This window comes from Trichosurus vulpecula, chromosome 3 (assembly GCF_011100635.1).
Source record: "Trichosurus vulpecula isolate mTriVul1 chromosome 3, mTriVul1.pri, whole genome shotgun sequence".
NCBI classification, from domain to species: Eukaryota; Metazoa; Chordata; class Mammalia; order Diprotodontia; family Phalangeridae; genus Trichosurus; species Trichosurus vulpecula.
The window spans coordinates 45,139,843-45,158,120 of NC_050575.1; the positions used below are offsets into that span (position 1 = coordinate 45,139,843).

The 18,278-nt window shown below is 35.5% G+C and overlaps 1 protein-coding gene across 1 annotated transcript in view; it reads right to left on the minus strand.

The window, feature by feature from the left end:
* MDGA2 (MAM domain containing glycosylphosphatidylinositol anchor 2) overlaps positions 1–15,101 on the minus strand; it is a 195,256-nt gene extending 180,155 nt beyond the window's left edge. Inside the window, exons 1-2 of the mRNA XM_036749708.1 lie at positions 15,090–15,101; positions 5,838–6,015 (exon numbers count right to left, since the gene is read on the minus strand). Coding sequence (XP_036605603.1) covers positions 5,838–6,015; positions 15,090–15,101 — 190 coding nt within the window. The remainder of the gene's footprint in view (positions 1–5,837; positions 6,016–15,089) is intronic.
* Between the last annotated feature and the right edge of the window lie 3,177 nt (positions 15,102–18,278).

Below are 18,278 nucleotides of genomic sequence, written 5' to 3' on the forward strand. Positions count from 1 at the left end.
TGAGAAAGCTTGAAAGTCCTCTATTTTATTGAAAATCAATATTTTGCCTTGGATCATGATACTCAGTTTTGCTGGGTAGGTGATTTGAGGTTTTAATCCTAGCTCCATTGACCTCTGGAATATCGCATTCCAAGCCCTTCGATCTCTTAATGTAGAAGCTGCCAGATCCTGGGTTATTCTGATTGGGTTTCCACAATAATCAAATTGCTTCTTTCTGGCTGCTTGCAGTATTTTCTCCTTGATCTGGGAGCTCTGGAATTTGGCAACAATATTCCTAGGAGATTTCTTTTTGGGATCTATTTGAGGAGGTGATTGATGGATTCTTTCAATTTCTATTTTGCCCCATGGCTCTAGAATATCAGGGCAGTTCTCCTTGATAATTTATTGAAAGATGATATCTAGGCTCTTTTTTTGATCATGGCTTTCAGGTAGTCCAATTATTTTTAAATGATCTCTCCTGGATCTATTTTCCAGGTCAGTGGTTTTTCCAAGGAGATATTTCACATTGTCTTCCATTTTTTCATTCCTTTCGTTCTGTTTTATAATATCCTGGTTTCTCACAAAGTCACTAGCTTCCACTTGCTCCAATCTAATTTTTAAAGTAGTATTTTCTTCAGTGGTCTTTTGGACCTCCTTTTCCATTTGGCTAATTCTGCCTTTCAAGGCATTCTTCTCCTCATTGGCTTTTTGGAGATCTTTTGCCATTTGAGTTAATCTGTTTTTTAAGGTGTTGTTTTCTTCAGTGTATTTTTCAGTATTTTTTTAGGTCTCCTTTAGCAAGTCATTGACTTGTTTTTCATGGTTTTCTCGCATCCTTCTCATTTCTCTTCCCATTTTTTCCTCTACTTCTCTAACTTGCTTTTCCAAATCCTTTTTGAGCTCTTCCATGGCCTGGGACCAGTTCATGTTTTTCTTGGAGGTTTCTGTTGTAGGCTCTTTGACTTTATTAAATTATTCTGTCTGTATGTTTTGGTCTTCTTTGTCAGCAAAGAAAGAATCCAGAGTCTGAGACTAAATCTCGGTGCGTTTTCGCTGCCTGGCCACAATCCCAGCCAACTAACTTGACCTTTGAGTTTTTCAGTGGGGTATGACTGCTTGTAGACTACAGAGTTCTATGTTCCACGTTTGGGGGGGGAGGTGCCAGCTCTGCGGCACTAGCACTGCTCCTTCCCCAAGGACCCCCAACCCGAACTGGGCTCAGATCTTCGGCAGGCTGTGCACCCCTGCTCTGATCCGCCACTTAATTCCTCCCACCAGGTGGGCCTGGAGCTGGAAACAGCAGCAGCTGTAGCTGCCCCACCTTCGCTGCCCCCGGGGCTGGAAGCTGAACCGCGAACTCCTTCCACTCCCGCAGCTTTTCCCACTAACCTTCTCAACAGTCTTTGGTGTTTGTGGGTTGAGAAGTCTCGTAACTGCCAAAGCTCACTGAATCAGGGCGCTAGGGCCCCCTCCACCCGGCTTCTGGTCTGGATGGTCCAAGTCGCTCAGGCTGGGCTCTGCTCCACTCCGTTCCCAGCTCCCAGCTCCGTGCGGGATAGACCTTACCCAGAGATCATCCAGGCTGTCCTGGGCTGGAGCCCTGCTTCCCTCTGCTGTTCTGTGGGTTCTGCCATTCTAGAATTGGTTCAGAGCCATTTTTTATAGGTTTTTGGAGGGACTCGGCAGGGAGCTCAGGCTGGTCCCTGCTTTCCAGCCGCCATCTTGGCTCCGCCCCTGAAAATTCTACTTTTTATGGTATTCTTATCCTCACTGGCATTTTGGCCCTCTTTTACAATTTGGCCTAGATTTTTTTTAAGGTGTTACTTTCTTCAATTTTTCTTTGTGTCTTCCTTACCAAGCTATTGCCTCATTTTTACATGATTGTCTTGTATCACTCTCATTTCTCTTCCCAAGTTTTCCTCTATCTCTCTTACTTGATTTTCAATATCCTTTTTGAGCTCTTCCATGGCCTGAGACCAATTCATATTTTCCCCGAATACTTTGGATGAAGGAGTTTTGGCTTTGTTGTGTTCTTCTGAGTGTGTGTTTTGATCTTGTCACCACAGTAACTTTCAATAGTCAGAGTTTTTCAACAGAAAAACTCTTTTACCCACTTTATTAGTTAAGTTTTAACTGTTTATTAAAGTAAAACTCTGCTTCCAGGGTGGAGAGCACACTATTCCAACTTTCAAGGGATTTATGCAACTATTTTCAGAGATACTTCTAGGGACCTGTAAGCTTTCAGTTTTTCCAAGATGCTATGATATAAGAAGAGGTGTTTTCTACACTCCTGGCCTGTTCTGTGGTCAGTGAGAGACCTCAAACACTCTGTTCTACCTTAGAACTATGAGGAGGGTCCCCTCTCTTCTGTGGCTACAAGCTCTGCTATGATAGTGCTCCTCCTCATCCTGGAACTGCCACCCAGGACCTGGATCTGAATATGGGTAAAGTAACAGAATTCTGCCTCAGTACTAGGAAAAAGGTCCCTGTAATCTTCTTCTGACTAGTTGTTCAACCCCCTTACCATCTGTGTACTGAGAACTCCAGGAGCAGCTGCTGCTGCTACTGCCCCTGCAACTGCTTATTCTGTCACTCCCAAGCATGCCCCTGGTTTTCTGGGGCTGGGATGTGCTTTGATGGCCTGCCCTGCGCTAAGCTGGTGTGGCCTGTACTGGATTGTGCTCCACTCTCACCTAGGCACAATAGATCTTTCCTGCTGACCTTCCTAGTTGTTTTGGGCTGGAAATTTGTTTCACTCCACACTTTTTGTGTTCTGCTGCTCTAGAATTTGTTTAGAGTCATTTTAAAGGTGTCTGTAAGGGTTTGGGGAAGAGCTGAGGCAAGTCCCTGTCTTTACTCTGCCATCTTGGCTCCACCTCACTGGTAAATTTTTAACAACTGGCACTCCAAAAAAGGAAGCACATCTTTAAATTTTATCTGTATTATTCACATTTTCTTTATCATTTTCTTAAGTCTACAAATCAACAAAATGATAAAGCATTCCATGTTTTGGACAATTTCTTGATTTCCAAGGTACAAAAACTCACACTGCTGTCTTGGACCTTAACAAATTGGCCCTAGCATAGCTGTACATGCATCTCTTATACAAAGAATTGGAACCAAAGGGAAAACTCATCAATTGGATAGTGATGAACAAATCAAAGTTTATGACTATATTATTTTATTCTAAGAAATTATAGAATGGGACAGATTCAGAGAAGCCTATGGGACCATGAATGAACTGATATAGACTGAAGTGAGAAGCAGTAAGAGGACAGTTTAGGTAATTAGGTAATGTTGATTACAACAACATCAAGGAAAACAACAGTGAAAAAGTTAATAATTATACTTAAAGCAATGACACTCATAACTTCAGAAGTCTGATGATGAATTATGATTCCCACCTCTTGGAAGAAAGGTGATGTTTTGTTGGTGCAAAATGAGGAATAAATTTTCAGACATCCCCAGTGTGTGGAAAGGAGGGATTTCTTTTTGTAGGGATGTGAATTGAAAGGATAGATAGTGATAAGAAAGTGATAATGAAGGAAAATAGTGATAGGACACTTTTAAAAAGTAAGGAAAAAAGGAAAAAGGTAACAACAAATCATTTGAAAAATTAACTAAAGAAGCAAAAGGAAATTCAGAAGAGGATACAACCAATCTGGGCATGATTAGAATAATCATGTTAAATTTGAAATATACCTCTCACCCCAAGAGAAAAACTTAACAAAAGCAATTTATACATAGTGGATGTTAAAGTTTCATATACAATGTTATTTTCTGTTTTTTCTTTTTGTTAATAGAGAAATGTTCATTTTTGTCAAATCTGTAACAATATGTTTAATTCTGGACGCTACATTTTGGAAGGACATCGATAAACTGAAGCCTATATCCAGAGAAGGGCAACTGAGATGAAGACCAACCTCAGATTTATGCCATATATAGAGAGAGGATAGAGATAATTGCAACGTTTACAGGGGAGCAGAGAATAGTAGGTGGTTGTTTGTTTGTTTTTAACAGTAATACTTTTCTAACTCTTCAGGGAAATATAATGCCTAAGTAAATGTAATCTTTAGTTCAGAAATACTTGGCATTTTTAAAAATTAAAAATAATTCTCTAATTAAAGATTAAATATATTTAAATATTAAATCTAATTAAATATATAAAGCAGATATTCCACTGGAACAATGAAAGAAAGTCGAAATAATTGAACAGTTATTTGTTAAAGCCTGGAAACAAAAATACTTAATAGGAATGCTGACAACCAATGCTAGGGATCTGAATCTTATAAAATTCTAAAATACATGCAAATTCTTTCAAATTTATTTACATTTCCTTCTTTTTAAAATCAATACAGAGTATTTCCTGTTATAAGACATATGAAGAGATAACAATATGGATTTAATTATAATACTCTAACTTTTATACAATGTTTTGAGTTTTGTAAAGCACTTTGCTCACAACAAACTTGTGAGACAGATAGACAATCACTTGAGATAAGTACCTAGGTTGAATTAAATATGTAGGGATCAACCTTTAGGGACAAGTCAGTCTCCAAAAACTGAATAGCAGTGAGAGAACACAGTATATTCCTAGCCCAGTAGTTATAAGATTCAGGAGATCAAAGTTTATGGTCAGTTTTTTGTGAGTCAGTACTACACATTGCTAGACTTAGAATCAGATGACCTAAATTTGAATCCTAATATTTGTATGTGTAATATCTTAATCTTAAAATTAGGTTAAAAATCTTTTTTATTATTTTCCTCACATAGTTGTTTTGAGGAAAATATTTTGTAATCCTTAAAATGTTATTAAAATTTGCGTTACTTGTATTGTGACTAAAGCATTTCTTTCAGCCATTTCAATGTATTACCCAAAGGGTACATAAATGCAATTTCATTTTTCAAATGGACTGAAAATGCAATTAGTCTTTATATTCAAATTAGAATTAATTTAAGCCAACTACATAGTACAGTGTGTAAAGTGCTGAATGTAAAGTCAGGAAGACTGTCAGTTCAAATCCTGCTTCAGATGTTCACTTGCTGTGTGACCCTAAGCAGGTCACTTAGCCTCTTTTGCTTCAGTTTCCTCATCTGTAAAATGGGAATAATAGTGGCATTTACTTCCTAAGGTTGTTTTGAGGATAAAATGAGACAATTTAAAATAACTTTCTAAACTTTAAAGTGTCATATATCTAAGAGAAAATAGCAGCTGTATTTCTTTGCTTTGGAATTAGCTAGAAAGGTACACATCCTATACTGACTTCATAATAACCTGTACGATACTTTTATTCATATCTCAAGTTTTGATTTTGGCTTAACTTCCTATTTCCCAGGAACTACCTTCCTTAGCTCTTGCTTCCATTATTTTTTAAAATGCCTTATTCAAGAGCAATTAAGGAGGATTTTATTTTAAAACAATGATAAAGCCTCCATTCTGGGTCACTTTTCCTCCATGTAGAAACTATCCCCAGTGGATAAACTAAGTGAACCTATATCAGTAAAACGCCAAAGAGTATGAAAACTTTACCCCTGGCAAGGGCTATTGTGTCACTTACTTTTGGAAGCAGTGTTCGCAAACTGTCACAGTCACATTCTAGGCTGTATATTGATGGAATCCACTGTACTACCCATTAATCAGAAATCTAGACTGGATTGATACAGAGCTATTAGAGCTAATGGTCTAGGCCTGCTGTGATCACCTTTGAAGATGTTGCCTGTATATACTTGAAATAAAACTTACCTTATTGCATTCCCCAAGCCTCATGTAATTACTTTTGTACCTACTCATATGGTCTATTTTATCAGATTAAAGCCATATGCAATGCAAACAAAAATTGATTTAAATACCTACTTACCACTATATTTGATTATACGAATGGTTGAATCTCCCTCACCAAACTTGGTAAGAGGAGTCAGACGGACTTCATAGGCTTCTGGTTTTATAAGTTCAGTCAGATTATAGGTAATGAGTTCTCCTTTTTGAATGTTCCCACTTATCTTAATCTCCTGTTCCCACCAACGTTGCTGTCCAGCCTGAAAACAAAAGAAATTATAGAATGACAAAGGTTCCTTCTAATATAGCATTTTATTAAAATAGAAGAAAAAAGATCATAACAACAAAAAGTAAGCTATTTTTTTAACCATAGTAGGCAGTATGCTACATGTATATTGTATGAAAATTAATTTACTTTTTACAAGTAAACTTCAAGGTATACTACAGCTATTTTGATGGTTAATTAATAATCTGAGAAATAAAAAAAAAAGTCTTCAAAATTGATTCATGCTTTTGCTATTTAACATTAATATTTTCTACCAAAAGATCTAGAGCAGTGAATATGTATAATGAATTAGGACTATTGCCAAGACTTTGCTTCATATTCTAATTTTTCCACCTGAACAGCCTATAGCAATTGGGAATTAGATATAGTAGTCATACTTAGGAAGAAGTAGTGCTAAGTGGTGCTGAAATACCAAAAGTTTATAAATATTCCTATAACTAATCCTTTATCCTTATTGTTAAGACAAAGTATATAGAACTTATTTCCTAGCTTTCATAACCACCTCTCAAGGTTTTGCCTTTTTGTGATTTACTTTTTTCTATCGATGGTCATTTAAACCAGTTTTTTGACAATAGACAATTTTGTCTGGGAGTGGGAGCTGGGGAGGGACAGGAAGGGAGAGTTATATATTATTTTTATCCTGGTTGCTTCATCCTCTTGGGAAAGATTTTGAGATCAGTCCTAACTAGAAGACTCTTTATTCCTCTGATTCTATACTACACCTTTACAAATGATATTGAAAACATATGGCTGGGGAGGAAGGGATGGAGTAGGTATAATATTAAAAAGGATGAAATAAGGTGAAAATGAGGTGAAATCAGCAGAACAAAAGTTATATGTTCAATTCTCTACGCCCAACAGACTTCCTATAGTTTAAACAATCTCTCCCCAGCCTCCAAGAATCAAATCACCACAATAATGATATGCTACCACCTGCTTCTCAAACCATAAGATTTTCCAAGCTTGAGGGTTCCAAGAACCCACACCAAATGGAAACTACCTCAATCAGAGGTCCTTAACAGGTCAGAGGTTTCTAGCTTCAGGGAGACAAAGTCTATACTTCCGTCAACTCAGACTAAGAAATATAGGCCTGATCCATATGCAGGGCATTGTGGAGGCAAGAATAGAGAAATGTCATATAATTCATAGTGGTTTTGGGGACTCTAAAACTGAGGAACTTTATTGTAGAAACTATCCTTAATTTCATCCAAAATAAGAAGGCAAGTCCTCTGATTTGTCCTCATTCTTTAAACCATTCCCACTCATCCTTGCTAGTGTGTTAGAGCCTTTGTTAAAGACTAGACAATGAAAAAATTTCACAGTGAGGCTGAAATGAAAGATTCATAACCCCACACTTCCTTCAATATCCTATAAATTTAACAACTTTAGTTAAGCAAAGTCATAATCTCAAACATCCCCTATGGAAACAAACCTAGTTAAATGGACTCTATAAGTAAGGCAGGTTACAGATTAAATTACAGTTAGATGTTTCACAATAGGCTGATTGAGGGAGAAGATTTACATGTCACCAAGATAACCAAGAAAACTGGCAACAGGGGAATCCTTGCTTATACAGTTAACTAAGGGAGCTAACAACTGAATCACTTTAGGGAGTTCAAACTCCTCTTTTTTCAGAGTAATGTCAAACAATTTTATCCTAGGAGTCAGATTTTGGTCAGGTGAGGTTGATATTCACAGAAGACAGATTTTTAGGTAATCAGAAGTTGCAGAAGGAATGGCTCTGAGATACAACTATTAAAATTTAATACAATGATATAAAAAATTTCTATAACAGTCCCAATTTTGATACTTTCTTTGATCATACACTTTTAAATGGATATGTCGTCATTAGTATTTGGTCACACACAGCTTCAGGCAGACAAATACCAGGAAATATTAAAAAAAAAGTAATGCAATAATCACCCTTCATACTAATTAATGTAAAGTAACTTTTATCTAGCTTGTTACTGTTCCAACTTCCATTCAATCAGCTTGTTTCATCTTGGGTTTTAGTTGTCCCATGTAGCTATGGAAATATTTTTCCTTGAATATTTTAATTTAATATTTAATTTAATTTAGGCCTCATTCCCAGGGCAGTTCTGGAGATGTATTCTTCCTAATTCATCCATTTCCCTGGTTGGTTCCAAACTACTTGTAGAGATTCCTTAGATAAGATCCCTAAAACCTACTAGTGAATGCAATTTAGTAAGGCCTCTTAAGTTTGGTCTTCCAGTAACTAATTCATGTGGTAAAATCTGCTTCAAATAGCATGAAGCTCAACTAATTAATAACAGAGCTATAAGAAAAACTTAGAAACCCATAATTGCCCCCTGAAAATTCTGACAACTTTAGTTTTTATATACTAATTGCTCTTTCTATTACCTGATATAGATAATGTGATTTACAGACTGAAGGAAAAATCTTTTTTTTTTGGGCAGGGCAACTGGGGTTAAGTGACTTGTCCAAGGTCACACAGCTAGAAAATATGGAAGGAAGACTCTTAAAATGTGTCCATGTGGGCATGACTTGCAAAATGAGCCTTTTTGTCTCTTAATAACATAAGATAATTTGGTCCCTGGAGCCAAGATGGTAGAGTAAGCAGTAAGTTGCGCTCACTCTCCCTTACTGACCTTGAAGATATCAGAAAATACCAGCCCAGGAAAAAATCCCTGAAAAGTGGAGCGAGCAAAAAGATGAGGTGCAGTAGGTTTTGTTTTTGTTTTTTTTTCTTTAGCTCAGGAGGCTAGGGAGATTAATAGGAAAGGTCCCACTTACTGTAACTGAAGAGGACTAGTACAGTCCAGGAGGTGTTCAGGCAAGCCCCACCTCAGCAGACCAGTGGGAGATCCTGAGCCCCAGGGCTGTGGAGCTAGCAAGCATGAACACCAGGACCCTCAGAGTGTCTTTGCACAGCCAGGGGAATTGCCAGACACCAGCACAGACAGGCATCTACCAGCAGGAGATCCTGGGCCCCATGATGGTGGAGTAGGCAAGCAGAAAAAAAGGTCCAGACACCTCCCCCCCACACACACATGCCTTTGCGCAGCCAGGGGAATTGGCAGGTGTCAGTGCAGAGAACCACCACTTACACTGAAATGGGCATCCAACAGTAGCTGAGTCTATCCATGCTCTAGCACAGCTCTCAGGGAGGAGATCTCCAGTGGTCAGACCACCCATCCCCACACTTCACACAGTGTGCTTCAGTGTAACCCTGGGGAAATGCAGAAAGACCTCACCTGACCCCACACATCAGCCACCTCCAGCTCAGCACCACTTAAGCTACAGCATTATATAGTTTCCAGTTGCCAGAACTAGAAGCCCCAGCACACAAAGCCAAGGCCCTAGCTCAAAGAACAAGAAGCATAGGACAGAGCCCCATGTGCCCCAAAAGCAGAGATCCACTTTAAAAACAAGGAAGAAGGCAATCACAGTGAGCAAAAAGCAACTTAGAAAAGCAAAGACCACAGGTTCAGAAGAGAACACCATTGGAAATATACCTACATCTGAAACATGAATGGGATGAACTCTCCCATAAAATGGAAGCAGATGGCAGAGTGGAATAGAAACCATATGTTGTTTATAAGAAGCACATTTGAAACAGGGGAATAAATGCAGGGTAAAGGTAAAAGGCTGGAATTTTAGTTGAAGAAAAGAAAAGCAGGGGTAGCAATCCTAATTTCAGCTAAAGCAAAAGCAAAAATAAATCTAATTAAAAGAGATAAAGAAGGAAAGTATATCCTGCTAAAAGGCACCATAGACAATGGAGCAATATCATTACTAAACATATATGCACCAAGTGGTATAGCATCAAAATTCTTAAAAGAGAAGTTAAGGGAGTTAAGGAAGGAATAGACAGCAAAACTATACTGGGGTGGGGGGGCATAATTCAACCTCCCCCTCTTTGAAATTGATAAATCTAACTGCAAAATAAACAAGAAAGAAGTTAAGTAGTTGAATAGAATTTTAGAAAACATAGAGATGGTAAACCTCTGGAGAAAACTGAATAGGGATAGAAAGGAATATACCTTTTTCTCAGTGATACGTGTTACATACAGAAAAATTGACAATGTACTAGGGCATAAAAATGCATTCTTTTTCAGATCATGATGCAATAAAAATTATATATAATAAATTGCCAGGGAAGTATAGACTAAAAATCAATTGGAAACTATATAATCTAATTCTAAAGAATGACGGGGTCAAACAACAAATCATAGAAATAACCAGTAACTTCATTCAAGAGAATGACAATGAGACAACATATCAAAACTTATGGGATGCAGTAAAAGTGGTTAATTTGATTAAAAAAAAAGAAAGAAGAGACCTAAATTACCAGTATCTCAAATGAAAAGGGTGAATTCACCACCAGTGAAGAGGAAATTAAAACAACGATCAGGAATTACTTTGCCCAACTGTATGCCAATAAATTTGAAAATCTTAATGAAATGGATGAATATTTATAAAAATGTAATTTGCCCAGATGAACAGAAGAGAAGTAATATACTTAAATAACACCATCTCAGAAAAAAGAAATTGAGCAAGCCATCAATGATCTCCCTATGAAAAAATCTAAAGGTTCAGATGGATTTACAAGCAAATTCTATCAAACATTTAAAGAACAATTAATTCCAATACTATATAGACTATTTAGGGAAATTGGCAAAGGAGTCCTACCAAATTCTTTTTATGACACTAATATGGTACAGATACCTAAACTGGGATAAGTTAAAGCAGAGCAAAAAAAATTATGGACCAGTTTACCTAATGAACATAGATGTAAAAATTTTAAATAAAATATTGGCAAAAAGATTACAGCAACTTATCAGAAGAATAATACACTATGACCAGGTAGGTTTTATACTAGGAATAGAGGGCTGATTCAATATTAGGATAAGTATCAGCATAACTGATCATATCAACAATAAATCTAACAGAAACCATGATCATTACAATAAATGTAGAAAAAGCTTTTGGCAAAATGTAACACTCACGTCTATTAAAAACATGAGAGAGCATAGTGATAAATGGAATCATCCTGAAAATGATAAGTAGCATCTACCGAAAACCAGCAGCAAGCATCATATGTAATGGAGATAAGCTAGATGCATTTCCAATAAGATTAGGAATAAAACAAGGATGTCCATTATCACTACTGTTATTCAATATGGTAGTAGGAGCATTAGCTTTAGCAATAAAAGAAGAAAAAGAAATTGAAAGAATTAGAATAGACAAGGAAGAAACTAAGTTATCACTCTTTGCAGATGATCTGCTGTTTTAGTTAGAGAATCCAAGAGAATCATTTAAGAACCTTCTTGAAATAATAAACAACTTTAGCAAATTTGCAGGATATAAAATAAACACACATAAATAATCTGCCTTTTCACATATTACTAACAAAGCCCAACATCAAGATAGAAAGAGAAATTCCATTTAAAGTTAATGTAGACATTATAAAATATTTGGGAGTCTACCTGCTGCTATGGTAATTAAGATGGGACTTTTTTGACTGTTTTCTCTTTTGAAATGCTAAGGCCATCAAGTGCCTTTAATGAGTCTTGCCTTTGTTTGAATGGGGCAGGTAAAGTGGGACCCTTTTGTTGTCTTTGTTTTAGGAGTGCTTCTCAGTACTAAGGCATATGGGAGTCACCTATTGGAAACAATGTATATGATGTGGCACTAGTGAGCTTTCCTATACCCTAAATGTTAAGCAGGCCCTGAGCCCTCAGGGCCCTGAGCTGAGTATATGTGCTGGAAGGTTAGCTTTTCAACTTTTGGGGACACACTCATTGAAAGAGTGTTCATTATGAGACTCTGGGTAGCCCTTGAAAGAACACCCCCAGCTTTGAAAACCCAGATGTTGTTGCTTTTCTCTCAGTAACTATGCATGTATTGCTATGATAACACAAAAGCCTGTTTGTTGATCTGTTTATATTTTCTGTGTGTAATTTCTGTTTGTATTTGCTCTGGAGTTCAGGGTGCTGACTTTTCTCCTTAACTTAAGTGAAGGATATATGTATGCTTAATTAAAGTGAGATTGTTAACCCCTTAAAGTTGTTTTCCTTAGAAAAGCAAATCAAAGGACCTGTGCTAGCAGCACTTCTGTGTGCTGCTGTTATTGGTCTTACATAGCCACAGTAGTGGCAAGCAATATTGTTGTTACACCTGCCAAAACAAACCTGGGAACTATGTAAACACAATTATAAAACACTTTCCACACAAATAAAGTGTGGGGTGCAGTAAAAGCAGTTCTTAGAGGAAGTTTTATATCTCTGAATTATTACATGAATAAAATAGAGAAAGAAGAGATCAATGAATTAGGCATGCATCTGAAAAAGCTACATAAAGAAGAAATTAAATATTTTCAATTAAATGCCAAATTAGAAATATTGAAAACAAAGTGGGAGATTGATAAAATTGAAATTAAGAAAACTATTGAACAAATAAATAAAGAGCTGCTTTTATAAAAAAAAAAACAGTAAAAGAAATAAACCTTTGGTTAATTTGATTAAAAAAAGAAGAGACCTAAATTACCAGTATCTCAAATGAAAATGGTGAATTCACCACCAATGAAGAGGAAATTAAAACAATAATTAGGAATTATTTTTGGAATTCTAATGACAATTCTCCCTAAATTAATTTACTTATTCAGAGCCATCTCAATTAAACTACCAAAAATTGTTTTATAGGACTAGAAAAAATAATAGCAAGATTCACCTGGAAGAACAAAAGATCCAGAAAATCAAGGTAATTAATGAAAAGAAACGCTAAGGAAGGTGGCCTAGTCGTACCAGATCTTAAATTTCATTATAAAACCGCAATCATAAAAATACTTGGTATTGGCTGAGAAATAGTGGAATAGACCAGTAGAATAGTTAAGGTATACAAGGCACATGAATCAATGATTATAGTAATATACTGTTTGATAAACCCAATACCCCTACTTCTGGCATAGGAACTTAATATTTGACAAAAAATACTAGAAAAACTGGAATATAGCATGGCAGAAACTGCACAGACCAACAGCTCACACTGTATACCAAACTAAAGTCAAAATGAGTACACAATTTAGATATAAATGCAGATACTATAAAAAAACTAGGAAGACAAGGAAATGTTTACCTGTCAGATGTATAGAGAATGGTGGAGTTTATCACCCAACAAGTGACAGAGAACATTACCAAATGCAAAAGGGATAATTTCTTTACATTAAGTTGAAAAGTTTTTGCACAAATAAAGCCAATGCAACCAAGATTAGGAGGGAAGCAGAAAATTAGGAAAGAATTTTTACAATTAATGTCCCTGATAAAGGCCTCATTTCCAAAATATATAAAGAACTGAGTCAAGCTTAGAAGAATACAAGCCATTCCCCAATTGAGAAATGGTCGAAGGATATGAACAGGCAGTTTTCAGAGGAAGAAATTAAACATATCAATAATCATATGAAAAAATTCTCAAATCACTATTGATCAGAGAAATGCAAATCAAAACAACTCTGAGATACCACATCACACCTACCAAATTGGCTAACATGACAAAACAGGAAAAGGATAAATGTTGGAGAAGATGTGGGAAACATGGAACATCGATGCTTTGTTGGTGGAGTTGTAAACTTATCCAACCATTCTGGAGAGCAATTTGGAACTATGCCCAAATGGCTATGAACACGTGTATGCCCCTTGACCCAGCAGTACCACTTCTAAGGCTGTATTCCAAAGAGTTCATACAAATGAGAAAAGGACCCATATGTACAAAAATATTTGTAGCAGTTCTTTTTGTGGTGGCAAAGAATTGGAAATCAAGGGGATGCCCACCAATTGGGAAATGGCTGAACAAGTTGTGGTCTATGAATATGATGGAATACTATTTTGCTACAAGAAATGATGAAGATAGACTTCGGAAAAACCTGGAAAGATCTGTATGAACTGATGCTGAGTAAAGTGATCAGAACCAGGAGAACATCGTACATAGTAACAGCCATAGGGTGAGATGAGTGACTTTGATAGATTTAGCTCTTTTCAACAATGCAAGGCCCTAAAAGAATTCCAGAAGACTTAGGATGGAAAATGCCATCCACATCCAGAAAAAGAAATATGGAATCTGAATGCAGATCAAAGCCAAATATTTTTTTGGTTCTGTATTTTTTTTCATGTTTTCTGTTTCCTATGGTTACTCCCATTTCTTCTAATTCTTCTACACAACATGACAAGTGTGAAAATATTTTTAATAGGAATGTGTATGTACAACCTACATTGGGTTGCATGCCATCTTTGGGAAAGAGAGAGGACGGAGGGGGAGAAAATTTAGAACCTATGCAAATGAACGTTGAAAACTAAAAACAAATAAATTAACTTAAAAAATAGTATAAGATAGAAACTTCAAAATAGGAAAAAATGAATATGATTTAAAATGTTCTTTCCAATTATTAATGCAATTTTATATGCAAAATCCTTAATCCAATTATGAGAATTTATGATTAAAATATAATAAAAGTCTGTATATGTTATTTCTCCCAAAAAAGAAGAAAAATTTTTAAAAAAAAATTATCTGTGTATATTCTATTGAACTTAAAAGATATTCAGTACTTTATTCTGCTTTTTCAGTCTTGTTTTTGATTACCTTCAGGATCAAAAACAAAAATATATAAAAAAAATCATCCAGGAATATCATCTTTCCTTGTCTTTTTGTCATTGCTCTTAATATTGGGAAGTATCCTAATAATATCCTAATATTGGGAAGTCAATCACATAAACACACATATACATATATATTCACCTATGTATATGTGTGTATATATACAGATATGTATACACACATATTCCTAGTTCTCAGAGAAAAGAATCTAACCTTATTGCTTTTTTCAAAGTGAAGTTTACTGTTGAATTGAAATGAAAAAAAACTTTTGCATAAAATTTGACACTTAAAACCTTTACATTTTTATTACATCATATCTTTGTCCTAAACCCCCTTTGAGGAAATACATGCACAGTGTAGGTAGATAGGTAAACAGGTAGATAGAAAAGAAGTGATGCTATGCACACCTAATCTTACCCATGAATGCATACTCACTACTAACAAGGTGACAGATTTCAATTCTAGAAATTTATTTACCTAGAAATTTATCGATTACATTAGAAAGCTAAACAAATATTGGCCATGAATTCAGAATAGTAAAATTCAAAACATCAAAGTCTTTCATACTTGCATCCTCAATCACTTTCAATACTAATTAACATAAAATCTCCTTTATCTAGCTTGTTGCTGGTAACCCATTCCAAATGCCATTTAATCAGTTTGTTTCATCTTGGGTTTTAGTTGTGCCATGTAGCTGTCTAATCTCTGGATGTATTTTCCTTGAAAATTCTAGGATCATCCTCATTCCCCGGGCAGCTCTGGAGAGGTATTCTTCCTTAGAGATGTTTAAGTAGTGCAAGAACATGATTCAATTTATATAAAAATACTTTTACAATTCATCTTCCCTGGTTATAGAAATTTGCTATGAAAGGAAGAAAAGTGAGGTGGTTATAGCAATATTGAAACTGTCCTTTTGACAGCCCAAACTGACACTTATAACACAAGAAAGTTTTCTTTTTGTTGTTAAATTCTGGGTAAGACTTAGAGTTCACTTTTTGAAACAGCCAGTCATATAGCAAAAGTTCATATTATTCACAGGGTATCACAGCCAGGCTCAGGATAAAACAGGTGGGAAAATTTCTTGTTCAGAAAAGAAATCATACAATGGGGAAACTGAGTCAAGAGGATCCTACCATTACATTTGCAATGTCTTCCTCTCAACCTCCCAAGGCAGATTGTACTTTCTTTGAGCAGCACATGGCATTTCCCTTGAATGGTGGATTATTTATGTAATGATATTTCTGGTGATCATACCTGAAATCAAAACTCAGAATAGTATCAAAATATAGTCCCAACAGATTTTTGCCTCAAATAGTAAGTTTAATTACAGATCAGGGATAAGTACAGTTATTATTTATTTTCTCATGTTGTTGCAATAACAGTTAACAATAAACACATATAAGGTCTTTTTCATTCTTTCTTGTTCAAACCCATCCTAAAATAGCAATCAATCATTAGAAATAAATTAAATAGCCACATTTAATAATTACACAATACAGTAAATATATGATAGTTCACTGAAAATCTGCGGGAAAATTGGCCACTTTCAAAGCTTCTATTATGACAGATATCCATCTCTGAAGGGAGTGCATTTTAACCACTCAAGTAGAAATAAATCCTTAAATATGGTGAATGTTGAGATTAAGTTGGTTTAACTTAATATATACCACATTCTTTAATAGCTCAATTTATAACAGCATCCAGAACAAAGGGGGAGTTAATTTTCCAAAGATGAAATTACCTAACTATCCATGTATCCTTTTTTAGAATCACATAATTTCTTAAACAATGATATTATGATATTACAATACAAGAAAAATTAGAATACTATCAATAACATAAATAGTATAGATTTTTAAAAACATGAAACAAAGCTTGTGATTCAAATAACCTCAAATTGGTTGAATACGTTTCTGAATCATCTAATGTAGAAAACCACTTCATCTATCAATTTAACATTTTATACTAATCATATTAAAAAACAGTATAGAGTAATTTTGAAGCTTTTAATTTTAAATTTCAATTTGACATTTTTAATTCTTATCCACACAGCTTCTAACCATATCACCTTAATGCCAAAAAACAAATATATTTTGCACTAAACTATGTTCTACTCATAAAGGGTCAAATATAACTATCCCAATAGGAGAACAAATTTCATTTTAAAATGAGATCACATTAAAATTTAGCTTTAGGACATACTCAATCAAGTCAAATCTGGACCTACAATTATAATTGGTATCATTCAAAATCTTCATTTTTTCACAAACCCTTAGCTGCCAGCACCTTAAACTGTAGGGCCCAATGCTTTCAGTTAACTCAGTTATAAATATTTACGATGGCAGTTTACTTTTTCACCCCCACGAGGCCCTTAATATTTTCCTTACAGTCATGTCATCCACATAAATATTGGAACATGTCCTTCTAAAACTCATAATGATAGAATTTTAGTATGCAAGCAAAGTGGGCCTTTTTGCTGTTTTTTCTTTCAGATTGCTTCTCAACACTAAGGAAAATAAGTGCCTTTGATTGAGCCTTGCCTTTGATTAATCAAGAGTCTTTGATGACCTGTTTAAGTCAGAATAAAGCCTAAGTCACATGTGTTTGAGTCACATGGTTGTGATGCCCTGTGACCCTGAAGAAGCATATGTATATATATATATATATATATATATATATATATATATATACATACACATATATATATACATATATATATACATACACACACATATATACATACATATATATACACATATACATACATATATATACACACACATATATGTATATGTATGTGTATATATATGTATATACTTGGAAGTCAGTGTTTTGCTTTGGGGCTCACTCATTGGAAGAGTATTCATGTGATTAGGAAAGAAGAGACTCTGGGCAGCCTTTAAGGAACACCCCTCTGCAGCTTTGAAAACGCAGATGTCGGTGCCTCTCTCTCTGATAACTATGTATGTGTTGCTATGGACAGACAGTTAGAATCCCTGTCTGCTAATCTGTGTTATTTGCTCTGTTTATATAATTTCTGCTCATAATTTCTGTTGGTGTTTTCTCTAAAGTTCAGGATGCTGACTTTTTCCCCGGAACTAAGTGAATGATGTATGTGTGTTTAATTGAAGTGATATGGTAAACTCCTTAAAGTTGCTTTCCTTAGAAAAGCAGATGAAAGAACCTGTGCTAGCAACCCTCCTGTGTGCTTTGCTATTGGCCTTACACCTGAACAGCAGCTGCAAGCAGCATTGTTGTTACAATGCTATACTCAAATAATTTCATTCTGCAAATTTATTACTATAGCTTCCATTTGGTAAATGTTACAACTTTAGAGAAGACATTCAAAAGACACATTACTCCAACTAATATCCATAAATTTAAAGGCATAAAAATTTTCTCCTATCCTTCTTATCTCAATGAGATCAAAATATTCCTCAACCTCACTTTGCAAAACTCCAAACCCTTTACTTTCAAAAGAGCTCTACCCGGGGGCAGAGCCAAGATGGAGGCTGGTAAGCAGGGACTAGAGTGAGCTCCGTACAGAGTCCCTCCAAAAACCTATAAAAAATGGCTCTGAACCAATTCTAGAATGGCAGAACCCAC